Raw genomic sequence first — 18,149 nt, 5'->3', positions numbered from 1 at the left:
ACCGGTCATGTTTCAATAATAATAATAAGAATGGTGTAGCAAAGTTTCCGTTAGCAGGTAATCACCGGACTATGACAGGATATGCTGATGTTTAAAACTCAGTTAATGGGAGTAATTGTTATATTTCTTCAGTTTATAATCGTTACAGATCGAAAACTTCAGATTCATTTTTCAATAAATGATTCCACAAACAACATAATTATTACATTCAAACAAACTACTTGTAGTAGATGAAGTACATTATTGAAACGTTTACATTAACTTTGGATAATAACACGGGAGAAACGGATCCTCTCTTTTCCCCTCTCCCTCTCCCTCTCTCCTGACAGCCAGTCAGTTTCTCATGCAGCTGGTAAACAGTGGGCGGGGCTTCAGGTGATTATGCAGCAGCTGATCTGATCTCTCTCGGTCCGGTTATACTTCACTCGCGTTTATGTCCATATCGATCAGATCCAGTTCCCCTGTTCGGCCTTTATAGAGAGCACCGATCAAACTATTAAGAGTGAATATCGGCCGATAATGTCCGGCGGCCGATCGATCGGAGCCTCCCTAATTATTACCAGACATTTTGACCAACAGGTTTTGAATTTACCGGTTTTTAAGGAATTTTACCAGATAAAAACCGGTAATTACCGGCTAACAGAAACCCTGATGTGCGACTCAAGGTCCAATGTTGTAAAAAAAAAGAAAAAAAAAAAAAAATCTCAAAATAATATTTTATTTTTGATTCTCAAAATTACGGGCCAAATATTATTGCTGGCGGGCCAACAATGGCCCGCGGGCCGCCTATTGCCGACCCATGCAGTAGGCTATAATACATTACAATTTTTATTTTTATTTTGTTTACCTTTCAACAGGGTCCTCAGTGCTGGTCGCCTTTGACCCAGTTATCACCCTTGAACACGAAGCGGTGATTGGTGGTTTTAAGTGCCTCTACCACCTCACGAAAAAAGAACATGCTCACCATACGAACTATGCTGACCTTTTGGAGCTCGCAGAACTACTTGGCTGCCAGTATTTTGAGAAGTTAACGGTAAGTTAATGCTTTCTTTAATCAACTTCATCACAAAAAAAGTGTGCAATATTTAATCTTAAATGCATTTGTTTTCTTTAAGATCGGGAAGACCAACTACACATCTCACCGAATCATCGATGAGATGTTAGAAATCCTGGGCAGTGTCGTTGAAGAGCCTATCTTGGCAAACATCAGTGCTTCTGTGGCAATTGGGCTTGAGGTGGACGAGACCACAGATGTGTCTGTGAAGAAGCAGCTCCATGTTCACGTTAGGTATAATTTTATTCCAAGAATGACAACAATTAAGACTTAAAATAATTTTGAATGACGTGTTTTTATTATGTTTAATATAGTCTTGCATAGCCAGACCTAGGAACCTGGGACTTGGGAAACGCTCTATTTCTTTAAACCAATCACAGTTGGTTGGCGGTTGCTAGCTTGTTGTTCTTTCACGTAGTCTGGATTGAATCTGATCGGGGCAACAACATCAGTGTGAGAAAAAGTTTTTAGAGAGTACTTGTCCATGGACAAGTGAGTTTGGCAATGTACTTGTCCGAATACATTTTTCACTTGTCCAGAATGGACAAAAATCTGGGCCACTGGAATCTTCTTCTTCGCCATCGTATTTTACATTTTCCCATGGTTTTTATGACACCGCCAACGTAAGTGAGCGGTAACATTTTACTGCATCACAAAAAGGGTTGCGTATCGTTTGTATTGTAACGATTCTGGTTCTGCTTTTCGATTCCGGTTATTTTCGGTTCCGGTTCTTTGAGAGGGTCAAAATAAGTCCCGTGACAAACTGGGAGAAAAATATATTTATGAAAACATTAAGTCAAATCTGTATTCCTATTTACAAATCACTTCATACTGTTGCATATCTTACGGTTATTGAACACAATTATATAAAAATAATCTCTGCATTGTTTAGTTAGTTCTAAGTGGTGCAGTTGAGAATGTACGATTGGCCCAGTGTCCTCTGATGCTACACTGCAACCTGCCTGTGAGACACAGTCCAACCACACATGTCCAACACATAGGACATATAATAATAATACATTATATTTATAGCCTATAGGCCTAGTGCTTTTCTACAACTCAAAGACGCTTGCACGCATTTATTTACACCTGCTGCAGCTGCCCAGCTGCTCACTGTCTGTAAAAGTAAAGAAATAGTATTTTCATTTCAATAATGTACTTTCTATACCCTGCTTCATAAACAATACTGACATCCCTGTGCTCCTCCGAGTCTGGGGGTCCGGGGATGTGAGGACATAGCGAGGACACAGACAGGGAGGCTGCTTCACTTCATAAAGGAAATGGCGGTCAGTATTAACAACACAGGAGCTAAAACGCTTAATAACCTTCATTACGTGTTAGAGAAAGAAAGTTTGACAAAGATGAGGCTAAACGGGAAGCGGATCTGCTGTGTGTAGAGAGAGAGAGAGAGAGAGAGAGAGAGAGAGAGACACGCAGCGATCAGCTGATACGGAGCATAGAGAGAGCTGCAGTCCGCGGGGCTCGGCCTCGCCTCCTGTCCTCACAACGCTTATTAATCCCGGTACCGGACAATTGTTATTTGTTCCTCCTCGGAACCGAGTTTTGCTTCCCAACCCGGCCACTGTGCTACACTTCCCGCCCGCTCCGCCCCCGTCTAACTGTACAGAAAGCGGCGAGATGCATTTCCTTAGGAATCGACAAGCAGAACCGAAACTAACATTTCTAAACGAACAATGGCGGACACGTACAATTTGCGAATGAGTTCTGCCTTTTGTAAACTGAATGTATCAATAATTTGTCAATAAATCAGGGCGAAAAACGCCACTTGTCCGCCGGACAAGTCAATTGAAAGATCTACTTGTCCGATATTGTAAATAACACGTCCCGGACGGTGGGACGTGTACTTTTTCGCACACTGAACATATTCCACCGCCACTGATTGGGTAGTAATAATAAACAAATAAGGCTTATCCCAAAAACCTACATCTGTTGAGTCAGTCTGACTGTTTAATATGTTCATCAGATACATGGACAAAAATGGGCTGCTTTACAGCCCATTTCTGGACCTGGTGACAGTCAGCGATGGCAGAGCTGACACCATAGTCAAGGCAAGAAGAACGATCCTCACAAAAAAGAACATTCCCACCCAGAGGATTTATGGCCTGGGGACAGATGGAGCAGCTGTCATGACTGGTATGAACTAACAACAAAAACAAGGTTGATATTCACTGCAGCTTAAAAACTAAAACATGTTTGTCCTGAAACAGGGAGAGTGAAGCAAGAGCCAAGCAGCTACAGGACACCTTCCCATGGATGGTGTCGGTTGCATGTGCTGCACACCGCCTCGCCCTGTGCTGCAAGGACGCCTCATCAGGAGTGGCTTACATGAACTCCTTCAGGGACCTTCTACAGCAGCTACACCTGTACTTCAGGAACAGTGTGAATCGCACAGCTGTACTCCAGGCTGCAGCAGAGTGCTTGGGCCTGGATAACTTCAAAGTGAAGGTAATTTAAAAGGGAAAAAACATCTTCCATATTTGGAGGCACCTGATATGACTTAATATGCTTTCATCTTGTGGCTCTAAATATTTTTAGGAAGTGAAGGACTCACGCTGGCTTTCGCAAGCCATGGCTGTTTCCAGCCTACAGCGGAACCTGACCGCTGTCCTAGCAGCCTTGGCTGAGGAGACGGAGCATAAGCTTTGTGGCATCGGTCTACCTGCAAGCAGATGTGCTGCCACATATCAGCAGGCTGTCAAGGCTGTTCCAGAAGGAAAATGTCAACTTCCTTGCTCTGAAAGTGCAGGTATACTTTCCAATGTTTTATTTTTGACACCACTGTCCATACACTGCTCATACTAACCAGATATCTGCTGCTGCTGCATTTACACCTACTCTGTCTTTGTTATTAGGTCCCTGTGACAATGGCCTGCCTCCGAGCAATTAAAGATGCTGGAGACCATCAGCCACCAGGGTCTTTCCTTTCAAAGCTCCACGCAGACCTGGACAACCCTGCGGGACTTGGGTCTTACAGTATTGTCCATGAGGAGGAGAGGAACAAGAGAGGGACAAGAAAGGGACTTACCAGGGAAGAGCTCTGGGGCCGGTTCAGGAGCCAGGTATGTTTGTTTTAGATTTAGCATTTAGCAGACGCTTCTACTCACCAGAACTCACAAGTATATCTCCTTTCTAAACAAGCGACTAAGAGCATAATCTAGAGCTAAAGTCAAAGTGCAATCGTAGCAAACAATAATACAAAAGGTGCTTAAGAGGGAGGATCCTGTTAATACTAGATGCCTATTAAGTGGTTTGAATATGGACACAAGTTTCAGTTTAATAATCTGTTGCTGTTATGGTTAGGTGATGGATCCATATTTCGATGGCCTGCTGGAGAGCCTGGAGAGGAGGTTCCAGAATCTGGACCTTTTAGGGGCCTCCCGTGTGCTGAGCCCTCAGGCAGCAACTGGAGATGAGGCCATTTACGTAGCCAATTTGCAGCTCCTTGCCGGCAAATTTCTACAGGCTGACTGTAATGAGGTGCTGCAGGAATGGTCCTCTTTTACACAGCAGCTGATAGTTGGGCCATTCAAGGTATCATAATGAATTACAGTAACATTCCTTTTCAGGAGTTCTATAGCCTGGATTGATGTTCATGTTGTGTTGCATGTGTCTCAGGACTTGGATCAGCAGCAGGTGATGCAGGAACTGGCATCAGAGGTGGGTGAATGGGGGCTGCTTTACCCATCTCTGAGCAAGCTGGCTGCCATTGGCCTGACCATCCCAGTTTCCAGTGTAAACTGTGAGAGGGATTTCTCAACATTGAACCGGGTAGGATACTTGAACAAGTGATATCATTATTTGACTTTATTCAAATCTCAACCCCATGGGTTCCACATCCACTTGTCTGTTGATTATTATGTTTGTATTTACAGGTGAAGACTGACTTGAGAAATCGCTTGCAGGGGGAACACCTTGCCACCTGTATGCGATTGAGCATCAATGGCCCCCCAACCAGAGACTTTCCCTTTAGGAGAGCCTTAGAGCTATTCTTTAAGACCCCCAGAAAAATAAAGTGCTCTCAGGCAGGATGCCAACTGTGCCATCATCACTAAATCGAATCAAGTCAAGTCATTTTATGAATAGAGCATAACAAAAATATATATGGATCAAGAAACAAGGCAGAACAAATGATATATGAGAGAAAAACTAAGGAAGTAAACCCCTTGGCAGAACCCAAGATATTCAAGTCACTGGGGCAGTGGAACGAAGTGGAGACATTTGGCACATTCATTACTACTGTCGGTGCCATGCTCTTTTGACACCTGATATTAAACTAAAAAATTGCCAGATGAAAGTGATGTAAATGAACAACAAAAATAAAATAAGTTACATATATGTGTTATTGGCTATGGTAGGTTATTGGTATGTTAAATTATTTGATTATTAAAATGTAAAACGATCTTTTTCATATGGGTGTTTAGAGTTAGATCTAGTCTCTAGTCATTGTGTGCTCAAAGTGCACCAGATTGAAGCATTTTATATTAAAATGTAAAAAATAATCTTCCCGGGGGGGCATACCCCCGGACCCCCCTAGAGGATGTGATGTCCAACCACCAATTATAAAATGTTCATACAATACTGAATACATTTGAAGCCTTTAATGATGTATGTGTCTTTCTTGTGCTGGCAGACACATAGAAACACAATGGCGGGGCGCACTTCGCACTCGCACACACACTTAAAATGTCCACACGCTGCACGCTCACATTTTGCTGGGCCCGCGTGCCTTAGCACCGCTGCTATGACTCCATCCTAGGGGAAACACTGCACGCCCACTTCTGCATCGACGTAGCTCAACGCGACTGTGTCATGGACGTATTAAGAGAGCGTCGCCGTCCCCACCCACACCCGCTTGTCTGAGGACCATCCTCTGTTCGACTACGGTGATACCATCTACCGCCATCCGCTTCGCCACCAATGCCCCCTACAGGACACACCACTGTGACCTGTACTCTCTGGCTAACTGGCCCTCTCTTGAGACCAGACGCAACATCCACTGGCTGATGTTTGTTTACAAAACACTCCTAGGCCTCACTCCCTTCTACCTCACACAATTACTGCAACTCCGCACACCCCCAACGCACAACACCCGGTCAGCTACAAGCATCCTGCTAAAGATCCCTAAAGCCCATACATCCTTGGCCGCTCCGCCTTTCAGTTTGCAGCGGCAGATAGCTGGAATACCGTTCAAAAAACATTACAAATTAAAACCTTTGTCTCCCCCCGCACCTTCAATGTCACTATTATTGACACCCTGGTGCACACATGCAGCTGCTTTGCCTGATGCTGATTTTAATGACTGATTGAACCACAGCAATATTGTTTTAGAGTTTTTATATGTTCAACTTCTATGCCTGTCATCTTTGCTCTATGTGTTTGTGTTGTCTCCTGGGTTCTGTAGTGCCCGGAGTGTGTCTTTTTATTTCCTCCCAAACCCCATCCCCTCAGGAAGCCTTTGCCTCCTGTCAGGTCATCATTGTAAATAAGAATTTGTTCTTAATTGATTTTCCTGGATAAATAAAGGTTCTACTACTACTACTACTACTACTACTACTACAACACAACAGGTGTGTTCTTAAAAGCTGTATATTTAAACTACATTGTACTGGTACTTGGGATAACAGTTGAATATTAGGAATATCTATAGCTAAAGCATCCGTGCAGCACATCACTTTCAAGCTCTGTATAGAGAATATTGCATCATCAAATACAAGAAAACCTTTGTATTGATAACCCAATTTGTGTTCTTTGAAATTGAAAAGGATATTGCATTGTGTTTGTTACTTTCGTTGCAGTTGTATGTCTTAAGTGTAATTTGGCATGCTTTTATTTTGAAGGCGAGTTTACGCTGTTGACAGTTGTTGTTGCCATGGAAACAAGAAACGTTTCACAGCGGGCGGAACTTGTCATAAAGTCCGCGATAATAAAGCCCACCCATTTAGAGGGAAGATATGATTGGTCAATTGTATTGTCATTTGACATTACTCTCTTGTTCAGTTACTATAGCTGGCACTCTGTGAATTCATAGCTGGACGTCCAATCAGCTCCTGTCTTCACAGACTCACAGAGAGGAGCTTCTTTCATTTAACCCTTCACATTCATCAAACAGAAACTGAATAGGCAGATTCAAAGGATTTATTTCTTTGGAAATGTTATTTATATTAAGTTATTTTTGGTAAAACTAATGACAAATATTACTAAAAACATATTTAAAAAAAATATATAAAGAAAAATTTAATTAGTTTTAATGTTTTTAAATATTATTTTGTAGAATATCTTAGGCCCTCAGAGACAGGCTCACCACTGGTAAAAATCTCTCATACACACATGTGAAACGCTCTCACAGACACACACAACAGCGTTGCAGTCGGGAAGAAAAGCAATGTGGAGCGAGAGAGAGAGAGAGAGAGCGAGAGAGCAAGAGAGAGAGCACACCTTTATCTATTTAATAAAGTTGTACAGAATAAAGTAAGAAATCATTCCAATGTGTACTATAGGACAGTAAAAAGTTTAAAAGGGGAGGGATTAGTCAAATATGCATAAATAAAAAGAAAGAATGCTAACTAGGTAACATAAGATAAGAATAAACAAGTTTAAATGATTTGTTGTGATCATATTCTAAAGATGTTTGGATTATTGAAAAGTATACAGCTCCCTTTCATCTGAGTGTTGAGAACTGTATCCATAAATTCATGTTGGGCTCAAAGTAGGGCTGCTCGATTATGGCAAAAATCATAATCTCGATTATTTGGGTCAATAATTGATATCACGATTATTAAAAATGATTAACCATTTACTTTGAAAACATCAATTTATTGAAGAAAATAATTTGAAAAGTATGTTTTTAACAGTTGATTACCCTGAACTTTAAGTATAATTCAACTGAAAAACCTATTTAAAAAATAAATAAAATCATTTTATTTCGATTATGTTGTTTTCATAATCAAAATTGAACTCAGCTTCTTCTATGTAACGGTAGAGTCTGTTCTCCTCTATGGCAGTGAATGCTGGACCCTGAAGCCAACCCTGCAAAAGTCTCTTGACAGATGCTACACCAGAATGTTGCGAGCAGTACTTAACATTAGCAAGAGTGTACATGTAACCAACAAGATCCTGTACGAAGGAATACCAAGGGTGAGCGAGAAAATTGCAGCCAGGAGAATGAGACTAGCAGGACATTGCCAAAGGCATCGAGAGCTGCCAGCCGGCAAATTGGTGCTGTGGGAACCAACACACGGGCATCGGTCACAAGGACGTCCCGCACAAACATACGTGGACGTACTCAAGAATGACGTAGGAGCACAAAGTACCAATGAACTGGCCAGATGTATGGAGAACCGGGATGAGTGGAAGCAACGATGGAGGGCTCGTCTGAGGACGACCTAGAGAGATAATCGTTGCAAGCCAAAATCGTAATTGCGATTAAAATACGATTAATTGAGCAGCCGTAGCTCAAAGTGCACCAGATTGATGCATTTAACTTCAACATTTAAAAAAAATCTTCCTGGGGGTGCATGCCCCCGGACCCTAGAGGATGTGACGTCCACCACCAAATAAAGCAGGTTAAAATAATTAAATTGCATACATTTTATTTTACTGGACTACTGTGTGTGTGAGGAATCAGCTGTTTATTATGAGTTCCCCTGAGAGCTGCCGTTTTCATTCAGACTATTTAAAAAAACAACGGTCTGATTTTAACATTGTTCAACAACGTTTTATAAATGATTACATGTCTCTTATTTAGCACAGAATATGATCCGTGACATATGGATCTTAACAAATATCCGCTATATCAGATACCTGTAGAGATCTATTAGCTGTTTATTTCACATGAGTTCCAGTGTGGCAGCTTTTTAATCACTGCTCCTCCTGGTGGATCCATGATCCATTGCAGCTGGTTTCATTATAATTTAATTTATTTATCAAGGGGGCGTATCAAGTCATGCGGGGGGTTCCTTTCAGCGAGGGCCGACCCCGTGCCGATCACGGCCCCACTACGGTAGGGACGTCCAAAATGAGGTGCTATATCTGTACACTACAACTTGCCAAAGGTAATTTTTTCCAGTCTCTGGTCAAAACCTGTTTACGGCTTAGCGTAACAAAACAAGTGATGAAGAAGACACCGCTCCAGAAACAGTTCTCTGGAAAGAGACACAAAAGTGAGATTTATGAGAAAGTATCTACTAACAGTTTTGTTTACCTACAAGAGAATACTTTAAGCATGAACACTAATGTCTGGTTAACCACCCACCTCCGTAACTGAGCTTTTCTAAGGAACCTACAGGGACTGGCGCCCACAGTGGATGAGACAGAAATGGGCTAATACGTCCCCGTTACAATTTCTGTACATGGCTTCAGGTGGGATTGGGGGATGGTAGAGGGGTTTAGATAACAACCAAGTGGACTTAAAGATCTCCTATCATGCTATCTTCAGGCATATATTATGGGTATCAGATATATAAAAATTAGGGCTGTCAAACGATTACAATTTTGAATCAGATTAATCACAGCTTAAAAATTAATTAATCATGATTAATCACCATTCGAACTATGTCCAAAATATGCCATTTATTTATGTATATTGTTGTGGGAATGGAAAGATAAATGAAAGAAGGCGGATATATCCATTTAACATACAGTATCTATGTTTATTATAAAAATGTTCTGCGTGTCAAAATGAAAGACAACCCACACACACACCTATCAATCATCAAACCGTGGGGTCTTAATTAATTACGTGTTGATTTCTATCAACGGGGGAGTACTTCAGGAAAGTCGACAGAGGGGGGGGGGCGGCTAGTGGAGTACTTCGTGACCACAGAGTGTGAACGTTGTGATCAGCTGTTTTAGCGCAGTTCTCCAGTGAAGGGGGGGGGGGAGTCTCCCTCCGCAGCCGGTTGGCGTAGTTTTGGCACAAGTCCGTTATACAGACCGACGTTAACAGCAGCCCTGTCTGTGCACACGGAGACCGACTCTGTCGTCCGGTGATCTAACCGCCTTCTGGAAAAGCTTCACAAGTACGTCGGTACGCAAATGCGCTTTGTGACACAAGTGACGGTACGCATTTCAGATTACGCCATAACCTGCGTACCAGTTATGTGCTCCCCTGTACTACAGCAAAAGTATTCTCCGTCGGGACTTCCTGCAACAACACCACGCCGTTATCAAAGATGTTCTATTGAGAAGACGATCACTACGTGAGAAAAGTTTTCAAAACCGTGGCTACTGAAATCAATCTTACTAACTGCTGTCTGTGCAATTTACTCCGCGCCAGTTGGCAAACTTTATTTTTTTTTCATGGTGGGGCTAAGCCATTTCTTGGTATGGGTGGAGCCTACCCCAGCCATACCCTGGCGCTGCCACTGGTGGCACGTATGGGGCGGGCCATTCTGCACATGCGTTAAATGTGTTAAATATTTTAACGCAATTAATTCAAAAAATTAATTACCGCCGTTAACGCGATAATTTTGACAGCACTAATACAAATATATTAAAAACATGTCTTTGATGTGTTTTTCTCAAAATACCAAACAGATCATGCATTTTAGACATCCCTAATATCCCTCTATTTCAGCCCTGTTAGAGAATGGCTGATTCTGGATCAGTAGCTGCTGGCCCTGCCCCCTTTTGAGCACGGAAAGGCAAACAGTGAGTCTTCTCGGATGCAGCTAAATGCTGCCGTGATTAAATGCCATGTCATGTTCCAAACCACTTCAAGGATTATTTCTGAAACAGTATGGAGCTCAAATTATTTTTTTCTTGAGGGTTTACTACAAGGTGAGTTCCTTTTTTTTTATTTCCTGCTTTTTTACACATACTCTCTCCAGTACAGGTTAGCTCTGAGTGTTAACGATGCTTGCTAATGTCCAAAACACGTCTTGCATTGTTTCTGATAGCGACGTTTCTGATAGGGCCGCGGGTGTAAAGCCAGCCCACATTTCCGATACGTACCCCCGTTTTAGAGATTTGGGTACGGAGGAAAAGAGAGAGGGTTTTGTTTTCTGACACTTTGTGAGTTCCCTGGAACACCGGGGACACATATTTATGTATTAAAGACATACAAAAGTGCATTTTGCATGATAGGACACCTTTAAACCCAACCACTTTTGAAGGTGTTCCTGTCTCACTTGGTACTGGTAAAGGTTTACTGTCAGTCAGCTCTAAACACTGACCTATCCAGTGGACGGTCCAAATGTGTTTTTAAGGGTATAAACACGTGGACTACAACAGCCCTTCTGATCAAGTTACATCTTTCAGCCTCCAGACAGTAACAACCTCTGAATGGATTGGCGTACCACAAGGAAGTGAGGAAGACACCGTACCAGAAACTTTACTCTGACAAGCAACAAAATAGTGAGATTAATGCATAATCTGAATTATGTATTCTCTCTGTTTCACAAGAGAACATACTTTAAGGATCAAACCTAATGTATGTCTGGATAGCCACCCACCTCTGTTACAGAGTAGCCCCTTCCCTGAGCTTTTCTGAGGAACCACAGAGGACTGTCGCCCACACAGTGGATGAGACAGTAATGGGCTAATATGACCCATAACAATTTCTGTACAATGACTTCAGGTGGGATTGTGGGATCCGCGAGGGGTTTAGATAACAACCAAGTGGACCTAAACCCAACCAACCCTGAAGGTGCTCCTGTCTCAGTTGGTACTGTTGGATTAACTACACAAATGAATGTCACCAATCTGCGTGTCAAAGGCTTACTGTCTGAATGTGGGCCAGCTCTAACCAGTGAGCTATCCAGTGGACGGTCCAAAAGGGATGTTAAGAAAATAATCTCTTATACTAAACACTACAACAGCCATTCTGATCAAGTTGCATTTTTACAGCCTCGAATAGGTAACATCCTCGTTATGGCTTGGCGTACCACAAGGAAGTGAGGAAGACTGCTCAACAGAAACTTTACTGTTGCAAGCGACACAAAAGTGGGATTTACACATTATCTGAATTCTTGAAACAGTGTTTCTCTCTGTTTAACAACAGAAAATACTTTAGGATGGTTTTAGCAACCAACCTTTGTTAGAGAGAAGCCCCTTCCCTGAGCTTTTGTGAGGAACCACCAGGGACTGTCGCAAAATATTAGTCCAGAAATGTGCTTATACGTCCCCAAAACAATTTATGTACAATGACTTCAGGTGGGATTGGGAATTGTAAGAGGGGTTCAGATAGCAACTAAGTGGCCTTGAACCCAACCACTTATGAAAGTGTTCCTGTCTCAGTTGGTACTGTTGGATAAACTACACAAATGAATGTTTCCATTTCACGTGCCAAAGACTCACTATTGTTCCATGGCATCTGTGGTGCATACTGCATCCTGTCTTATATTTAGGTCCATATTTTACCTTGCCAAAGTAACAGCTGAAAGGCAAACCACAGAAGCCTTTACCAGACTCTTTCCAATCAGCCATCTTTATCTCCTTTCTGCAACACTGTTGAGGTATAAATAAGATGGAATAATGATTTCTGTTCCTTCTTCATCTCTCCTTCACCCATCTCCCACCACTTTCCTTTTAATGGGACCAAGAACTTTGTCCATTTTATCTCAGCAAATCACCTGAGTGTACTCATGGCTGAAAGGGCGATCTCAGGGATGTAAGCCAAAGACGACAATAACCTGAATACAATTCCAGTTTGCTTTTTTTTGCTGACAGTATTTCCGCTTCATTCCCCAAAACTGGTGTAATGTGAGAGTAAATTGAGAAGCTTTAGTCAAAGTCAGGCTGAGCTCACTGATGTGACAAGCCTTTTGCCATTCCCAAATATCCTGGAAAGCCTGTCCTTAATATCCACACACACACACTAGCTTTCATTGGGAAACATTTCGGTCCTATTCTAAAAAGATACATCCCATTTAAATAGAAAGACACTTGCTCTAGCATGAAATTAAAACTTAAAATTAAACTCATTTGATTTAAAAGTAACTTTAAATACATTTTCTCTGTCCCTCTCTGTATAGGGAGAGCCACAGAGTCGCTGTTATCAGAAAACGGTAAATGGTAAAAAAAACTGTAAAAAATGTACTGCATTTACATAGTGCTTTTTCCAGTCGCCAAACATTACTTTGGCTGAGGTAAATTCTTGTGACAGTAAAAGGGTGGATGGAAGGGTCATCTCCATTATCTCCAAACCCACATACAGATGTAGCACTCCAGATAGGACTCACATGGGTGTGTCCCAGTCAAAAGCCCAGCGGATCCCAGTGGCTGGGGTGTTGCCAAATTGCTAGAGGGCGTTACCAAATGTCCCCATTTGTTCAATTACAGGATTTAACCATGAGATGGCGCTTCATTCACAAATACACAAAGACAACTGGGTGTTGTAGAACTTAGTCTGTTTGCAATGTTTGCAGCTCTGCAGTTGTGTTTGTTGAATACTGTAGCATTTAATCACTTATTTGTTATGGTTTTCACAGGCTACTATAATGAAAAAACATCAGTTTTAGATCAAATAAAGTATATAGTTTGCTTTATGCAGTATATTTTTTGTAATATTGTTGGGGTGTTTTTACACAGTACAGTAGATTGAAGTAAATCAACTTACAGTATACATTAAGATAAGATAAGATAAGATAAGATGGACCTTTATTAATCCCTGTGGGGAAATTCAGTAGTTCAAACAGCAACAGAGTAAGAGTGAAAAACAGGATAGCACAGATTCACACAGATTAATAAAATCAAAAATAAGATGAGCGATAAAAATAATAATAATGAGAAACTATGTAATAAGAAATGAATAAAACTAAAATATAATTATCATATCAATATTATAATGTATTGTATTATTAAGTAATATCATACATTAACCCCATTATAGCAGATGCCACATTGAATGGATGAACACATTTATGCATCAATAATTACAACAGAGTATTTCTAAATACAAGTTGTAAAAATACTTATATGTATTTAATATTAATAACATAATGATTAATTTCAGATGATAATACTTTTCAGGGTTAGGTCCGGTCTGACAGCGCTTAGCTCTCTGCTGCAGAGAAGATCACTGCTCTAAACAAAGTCAAAAATCCTACATCCAAACGGAATAAATATAATTAATTATGATGAATACGTTAAGTCTTGTTCATTGTTTTTCACTTTTATTAAATGTTTGATATTTCCGGCACAGACCCTTTCGTACCGGCAATGCGCGATAGAAACAACAGAAAGTGCGACAGTTTAAATATGCCAGTGTTAATTTCGTCAACGAAAACTATGACGAAAAATGTTCGTCAACACTAGCTAAAAACGAGCTAAAAATAGATTCTTGATAACGAAAACTATGACGAAATGTATATTTAGTTTTCGTTGACGAGACGAGACGGGACTAAGGTGTTAATGGTGGACTATCGGACATTCAAAATGCAGCATATTTTCCCCCAAGTGTCCATCTTGTCTGTCAAAATGCATCTTACGTTTCTAACTTGCAATATCATTATTTCCGCTCTCTTCACTCCAGAAGAGCGATCTCCCTGTGTCTCTGTGTGCGGGGGCGGGGCCTAACAGACATGCTGCAGCGGACACAGAGATATGCCGGGGACGGAGCGTTCAGAGAGTATAGAGACACATTTTGACTAAAAAGTAATTTTCCATCGACTAAAAGTTGACTAAAACGTTTTGAGTTTTCGTCGACTAAAACTAGACTAACACGTTTTGAGTTTTCGTCGACTAAAACTAGACTAAAACTACGAAGGATAGGAATGACTAAAATGTGACTAAAACTAATAAACATTTTCGTCTAAAGACTCACGGCCCGTCTACACTACAGCGTCGAAAGCTCCAAGCTGCTCCAAGCTGCCCATTCACTTTCAATGGGGTGACGTCACGTAGCCGCGCTTTTTCGCCGAACTGAATTGTGGGTAGCAGAGCGAGGCGTCTCAGGCGACCAGAAGTTGAACATTGTTCTACTTCTGGTCGCCTGGACGCCGGAGTAGCCAGCGCCAGCCAATCAAATCCCGTTTCCCAAAATCTGACAGCTGAAGCGCTAGCCAATCAAACCGCGTCTAAGCTGGGAGAGATATCCCGCCGTTCATTTCTATATTTCAAAAAAAGTCGGAGGAGAAACTAACTATCGCCGTAGCAATCACCCGGTTTTGTATGACCAGACCCTCTTCACCTACCGGGACACAAACCGGAGGAACCAGCATGGAGGGAGGTGGCAGAGACAGTGGGGGAAACTGGTAGGTTTTCGCCTGTTTGGGGAGTTTATATATATATTGCTCGCATAAAATCCCCGGGGGTTTTTGCTTTGTATGTCGGGGGCGGGAGATTCATGTGATTGGTTGTTGGCCGTGTTGCTTGAATAAAATCCCCAAGCTCCAGACACGCCCAGCTCCAAGCTATTTTTGGAGCTGTAGTGTGGACGCTCCGTAAGACTAAATCAAAAACAGCTGCCAAAATTAACACTGAAATATGCAAACACAAACCTACAGACTGGGGGTTGGGAGATCACAGGAGGGGGGGGGGAGAGCTGTGGAATGTGCTTTGGAGACTTACTCCACACATTCCGATGGCCAATTAGTTTGAAACAAAGAGTTTGCAGCATACAGCACAGGCAACATGGGGGGTGGGGGCTTCTCAAAAGATTTTTGTTTGTTGTTGTTTTGTGTCAGTTTTACGTCGCCACTTCCATTCACATTTTTCATCATTGTTCCACAATGTTTATCATGAAATTAATATCTATATATTTTATACTATACTTGCACTGCTTACCGTTTTCATACTTTATATATCTTAGCATATTCATACACACTGTTAATACTGCTCACAGGCTGCTAGTGTATTCATACCCCTCACTGTTTATTTATCATTCAATTCATTCTATATTTTATTCTGTAGATTGTGTACATTACTTTTCACTTTACTGCTTGTTGCACCGTTAGAAGCTAAACTGCATTTCGTTGTCTCAGTACCTGTAATATGTGCAATAACAATAAAGCAGGCATCTTTATTGTAGCCTCAACAATCAAGTTCTAAGTAGTGCAATATGAAATAAAAACTAAAACAATCTGTGCTGTTGTATTAGCTGTAAAGTGTCTCTACTGTAGCCTATTTTTATTATATGTACAGCACTTTGGCTCCACCAAAAATCGTTTATAAATGTGCTATATAAATAAAACTTGATTTGATTTGAAAGACAACTACACTCTTTTGGCAGTGTTGTTGTGCCGAGAGATGGGAGTCGGAGGCGGGGTATCAAAGGTACAAGCTAGACTTGTATTTAGCATCAGAAAACCATTGTACACAACTTCTTTCCCGGGAAGCGAAAACCGGCGGAAACAGGAAGTCCGGTTCACTAAAATGTCCGTGCAGAACAATACCCCAACCCATAGATCCGTGGGTGAATAATGTCAATCACCACAGTGTAAACATTAACAACAACTACACTATTTTGGCAGTGTTACAATTAAACAAGAACTACACTCTATTGGCAGTAACAATAGACAAATAATAAACTGTCAGACTGACACTGAAGACAAACAAACTATTTTCAGCAATCAATCTGAAAAGTTTTCAGTCCCATATGCCGTGTGCCGCCCGGACATGCTATCATGCTAACTAGCTCCCTGAAAGCGGGTGACTCCACTGTAGCAATAGCCTGCGTGTGTTCTACAACATACCGTGCAATGGCTTTATGGACTTTTCCCTGGCTAGCAGTCCCTCGGTTAAAATCCAGCCGCTGTTGCTTAGGTGCAGGTGGAGGTGGAGTGGCGTCGGCTGAGTCTCTGTGGTCTTAGCTACTAGCTTCGTCCCAGCATGTTGTTTTTGCAGATGTGTTAAGAGATTTGAATGACTGGTTTGGGCAGTAGATAGGCTCTTTGACACGCCAGGACACAACTTACATGTAACTAAAACGTTCTTTTCTTTGTGCTCGACAAAAGTGAAATAGTGAGAATATCTCCAGGTGGAGAAACTAGACTTGAGCTCCGCCGCCGCCATGATAGTCTTGTTAGTAAACAACACAAACACGCCCACAGCCCGTCTCCGCATGTGACACAGGAAGTATTTAAGTACATTTACTCAAGTACTGTACTTAAGTACAGTTCTCATCTCTGTTCACCTGGCTGTTGACTATATAAAAGAACTAACGGAGTAACGCACCATGTAGTAACGGTAACTGAGTTACTGAATTTAAAAAGTAATGCGTTAGAGTACTAGTTACTGCCAAAAATAACGGCGTTACAGTAACGCGTTAGTCCCAACACTGCTTATGACACCATGTTGTATATCAATAAACCAAATATTATACAGCCCAACATCACAAATGTGCTTGCAGGGTTGTTACAGTCCGTACAGCAGACAACAGCCTCTGTTTTTAGACCTTTGCGGCGGAGAAGGATAAACTCTAATTTATTTGGATTAAAATAAAATAAATGCCTGGGAGAGCAATTAAGGAAAGATGCCTCTCCCAGGACAGACCGCTGTGCAAAAGATGGCCTTTCTACAGAATAAACAAGCCATAAAATGATCACATAGACAATTCATATGACTAATGGATGAGGTTGCAGATGGTCTATTACCTGGAACAAAGCTGCCCTGCACCACGTCCTTGTACGCCCACCAATTCGCATCAAGCTTGGATGTAATAGGCTGAGCTGCGGAGAGAGAAAGAGAGAGGAAAATAACAAGATAAGGCAGTCGCTCTGTAGTGAGTGAAGTGTTTCTTTTTCTTATTTTCCTTTCAAAGTGGAGATGCTCAGTGTGGGACTCCCATTGAACTGCAGAGGAAAGGAAGACATGGATAAAGTTACAGAATATAGATGGAGATAAACCAAGAACTATAGAAGAGGATTACATTTAAAAAATGTTTTAGATCTGACCAAAGGTGGATTTTAATCATTGTTTTAGTTCTGAGAAAAAAAAGGTCTTAGCTGTATTGCTGCCAATTACATTTTTGTTAACACACTCACACTGGTTTTAGTTACTTAAATATAATATTGGTTTAATCTATACCAAATAAGCATATATTGAAACTTGCTCGTAGCATTGTGTGTCAAAATCCCTGCTCAATAAAGCAATGTTTCTGTGGAGAGGGGGGTACCAGCTGACTAGGGGACAGAGC

At 41.5% G+C, this 18,149-nt stretch overlaps 1 protein-coding gene across 2 annotated transcripts in view; it reads right to left on the bottom strand.

The window, feature by feature from the left end:
- LOC117450616 (carbonic anhydrase-related protein 10-like) overlaps window positions 1–18,149 on the bottom strand; it is a 228,397-nt gene that overhangs the window by 194,652 nt on the left and 15,596 nt on the right. Inside the window, exon 2 of one of the 2 annotated variants that reach the window (XM_034088469.1) lies at window positions 17,608–17,682. The exons of the other annotated variant lie outside the window; for it this stretch is intronic. Coding sequence (XP_033944360.1) covers window positions 17,608–17,682 — 75 coding nt within the window. The remainder of the gene's footprint in view (window positions 1–17,607; window positions 17,683–18,149) is intronic. 2 annotated transcript variants of the gene reach the window in all.

Source organism: Pseudochaenichthys georgianus, chromosome 8 (assembly GCF_902827115.2).
Source record: "Pseudochaenichthys georgianus chromosome 8, fPseGeo1.2, whole genome shotgun sequence".
Classification (NCBI taxonomy): Eukaryota; Metazoa; Chordata; class Actinopteri; order Perciformes; family Channichthyidae; genus Pseudochaenichthys; species Pseudochaenichthys georgianus.
Note: the sequence above shows the minus strand (reverse complement) of the source record. Positions and strands in the feature narration are given on the sequence as shown.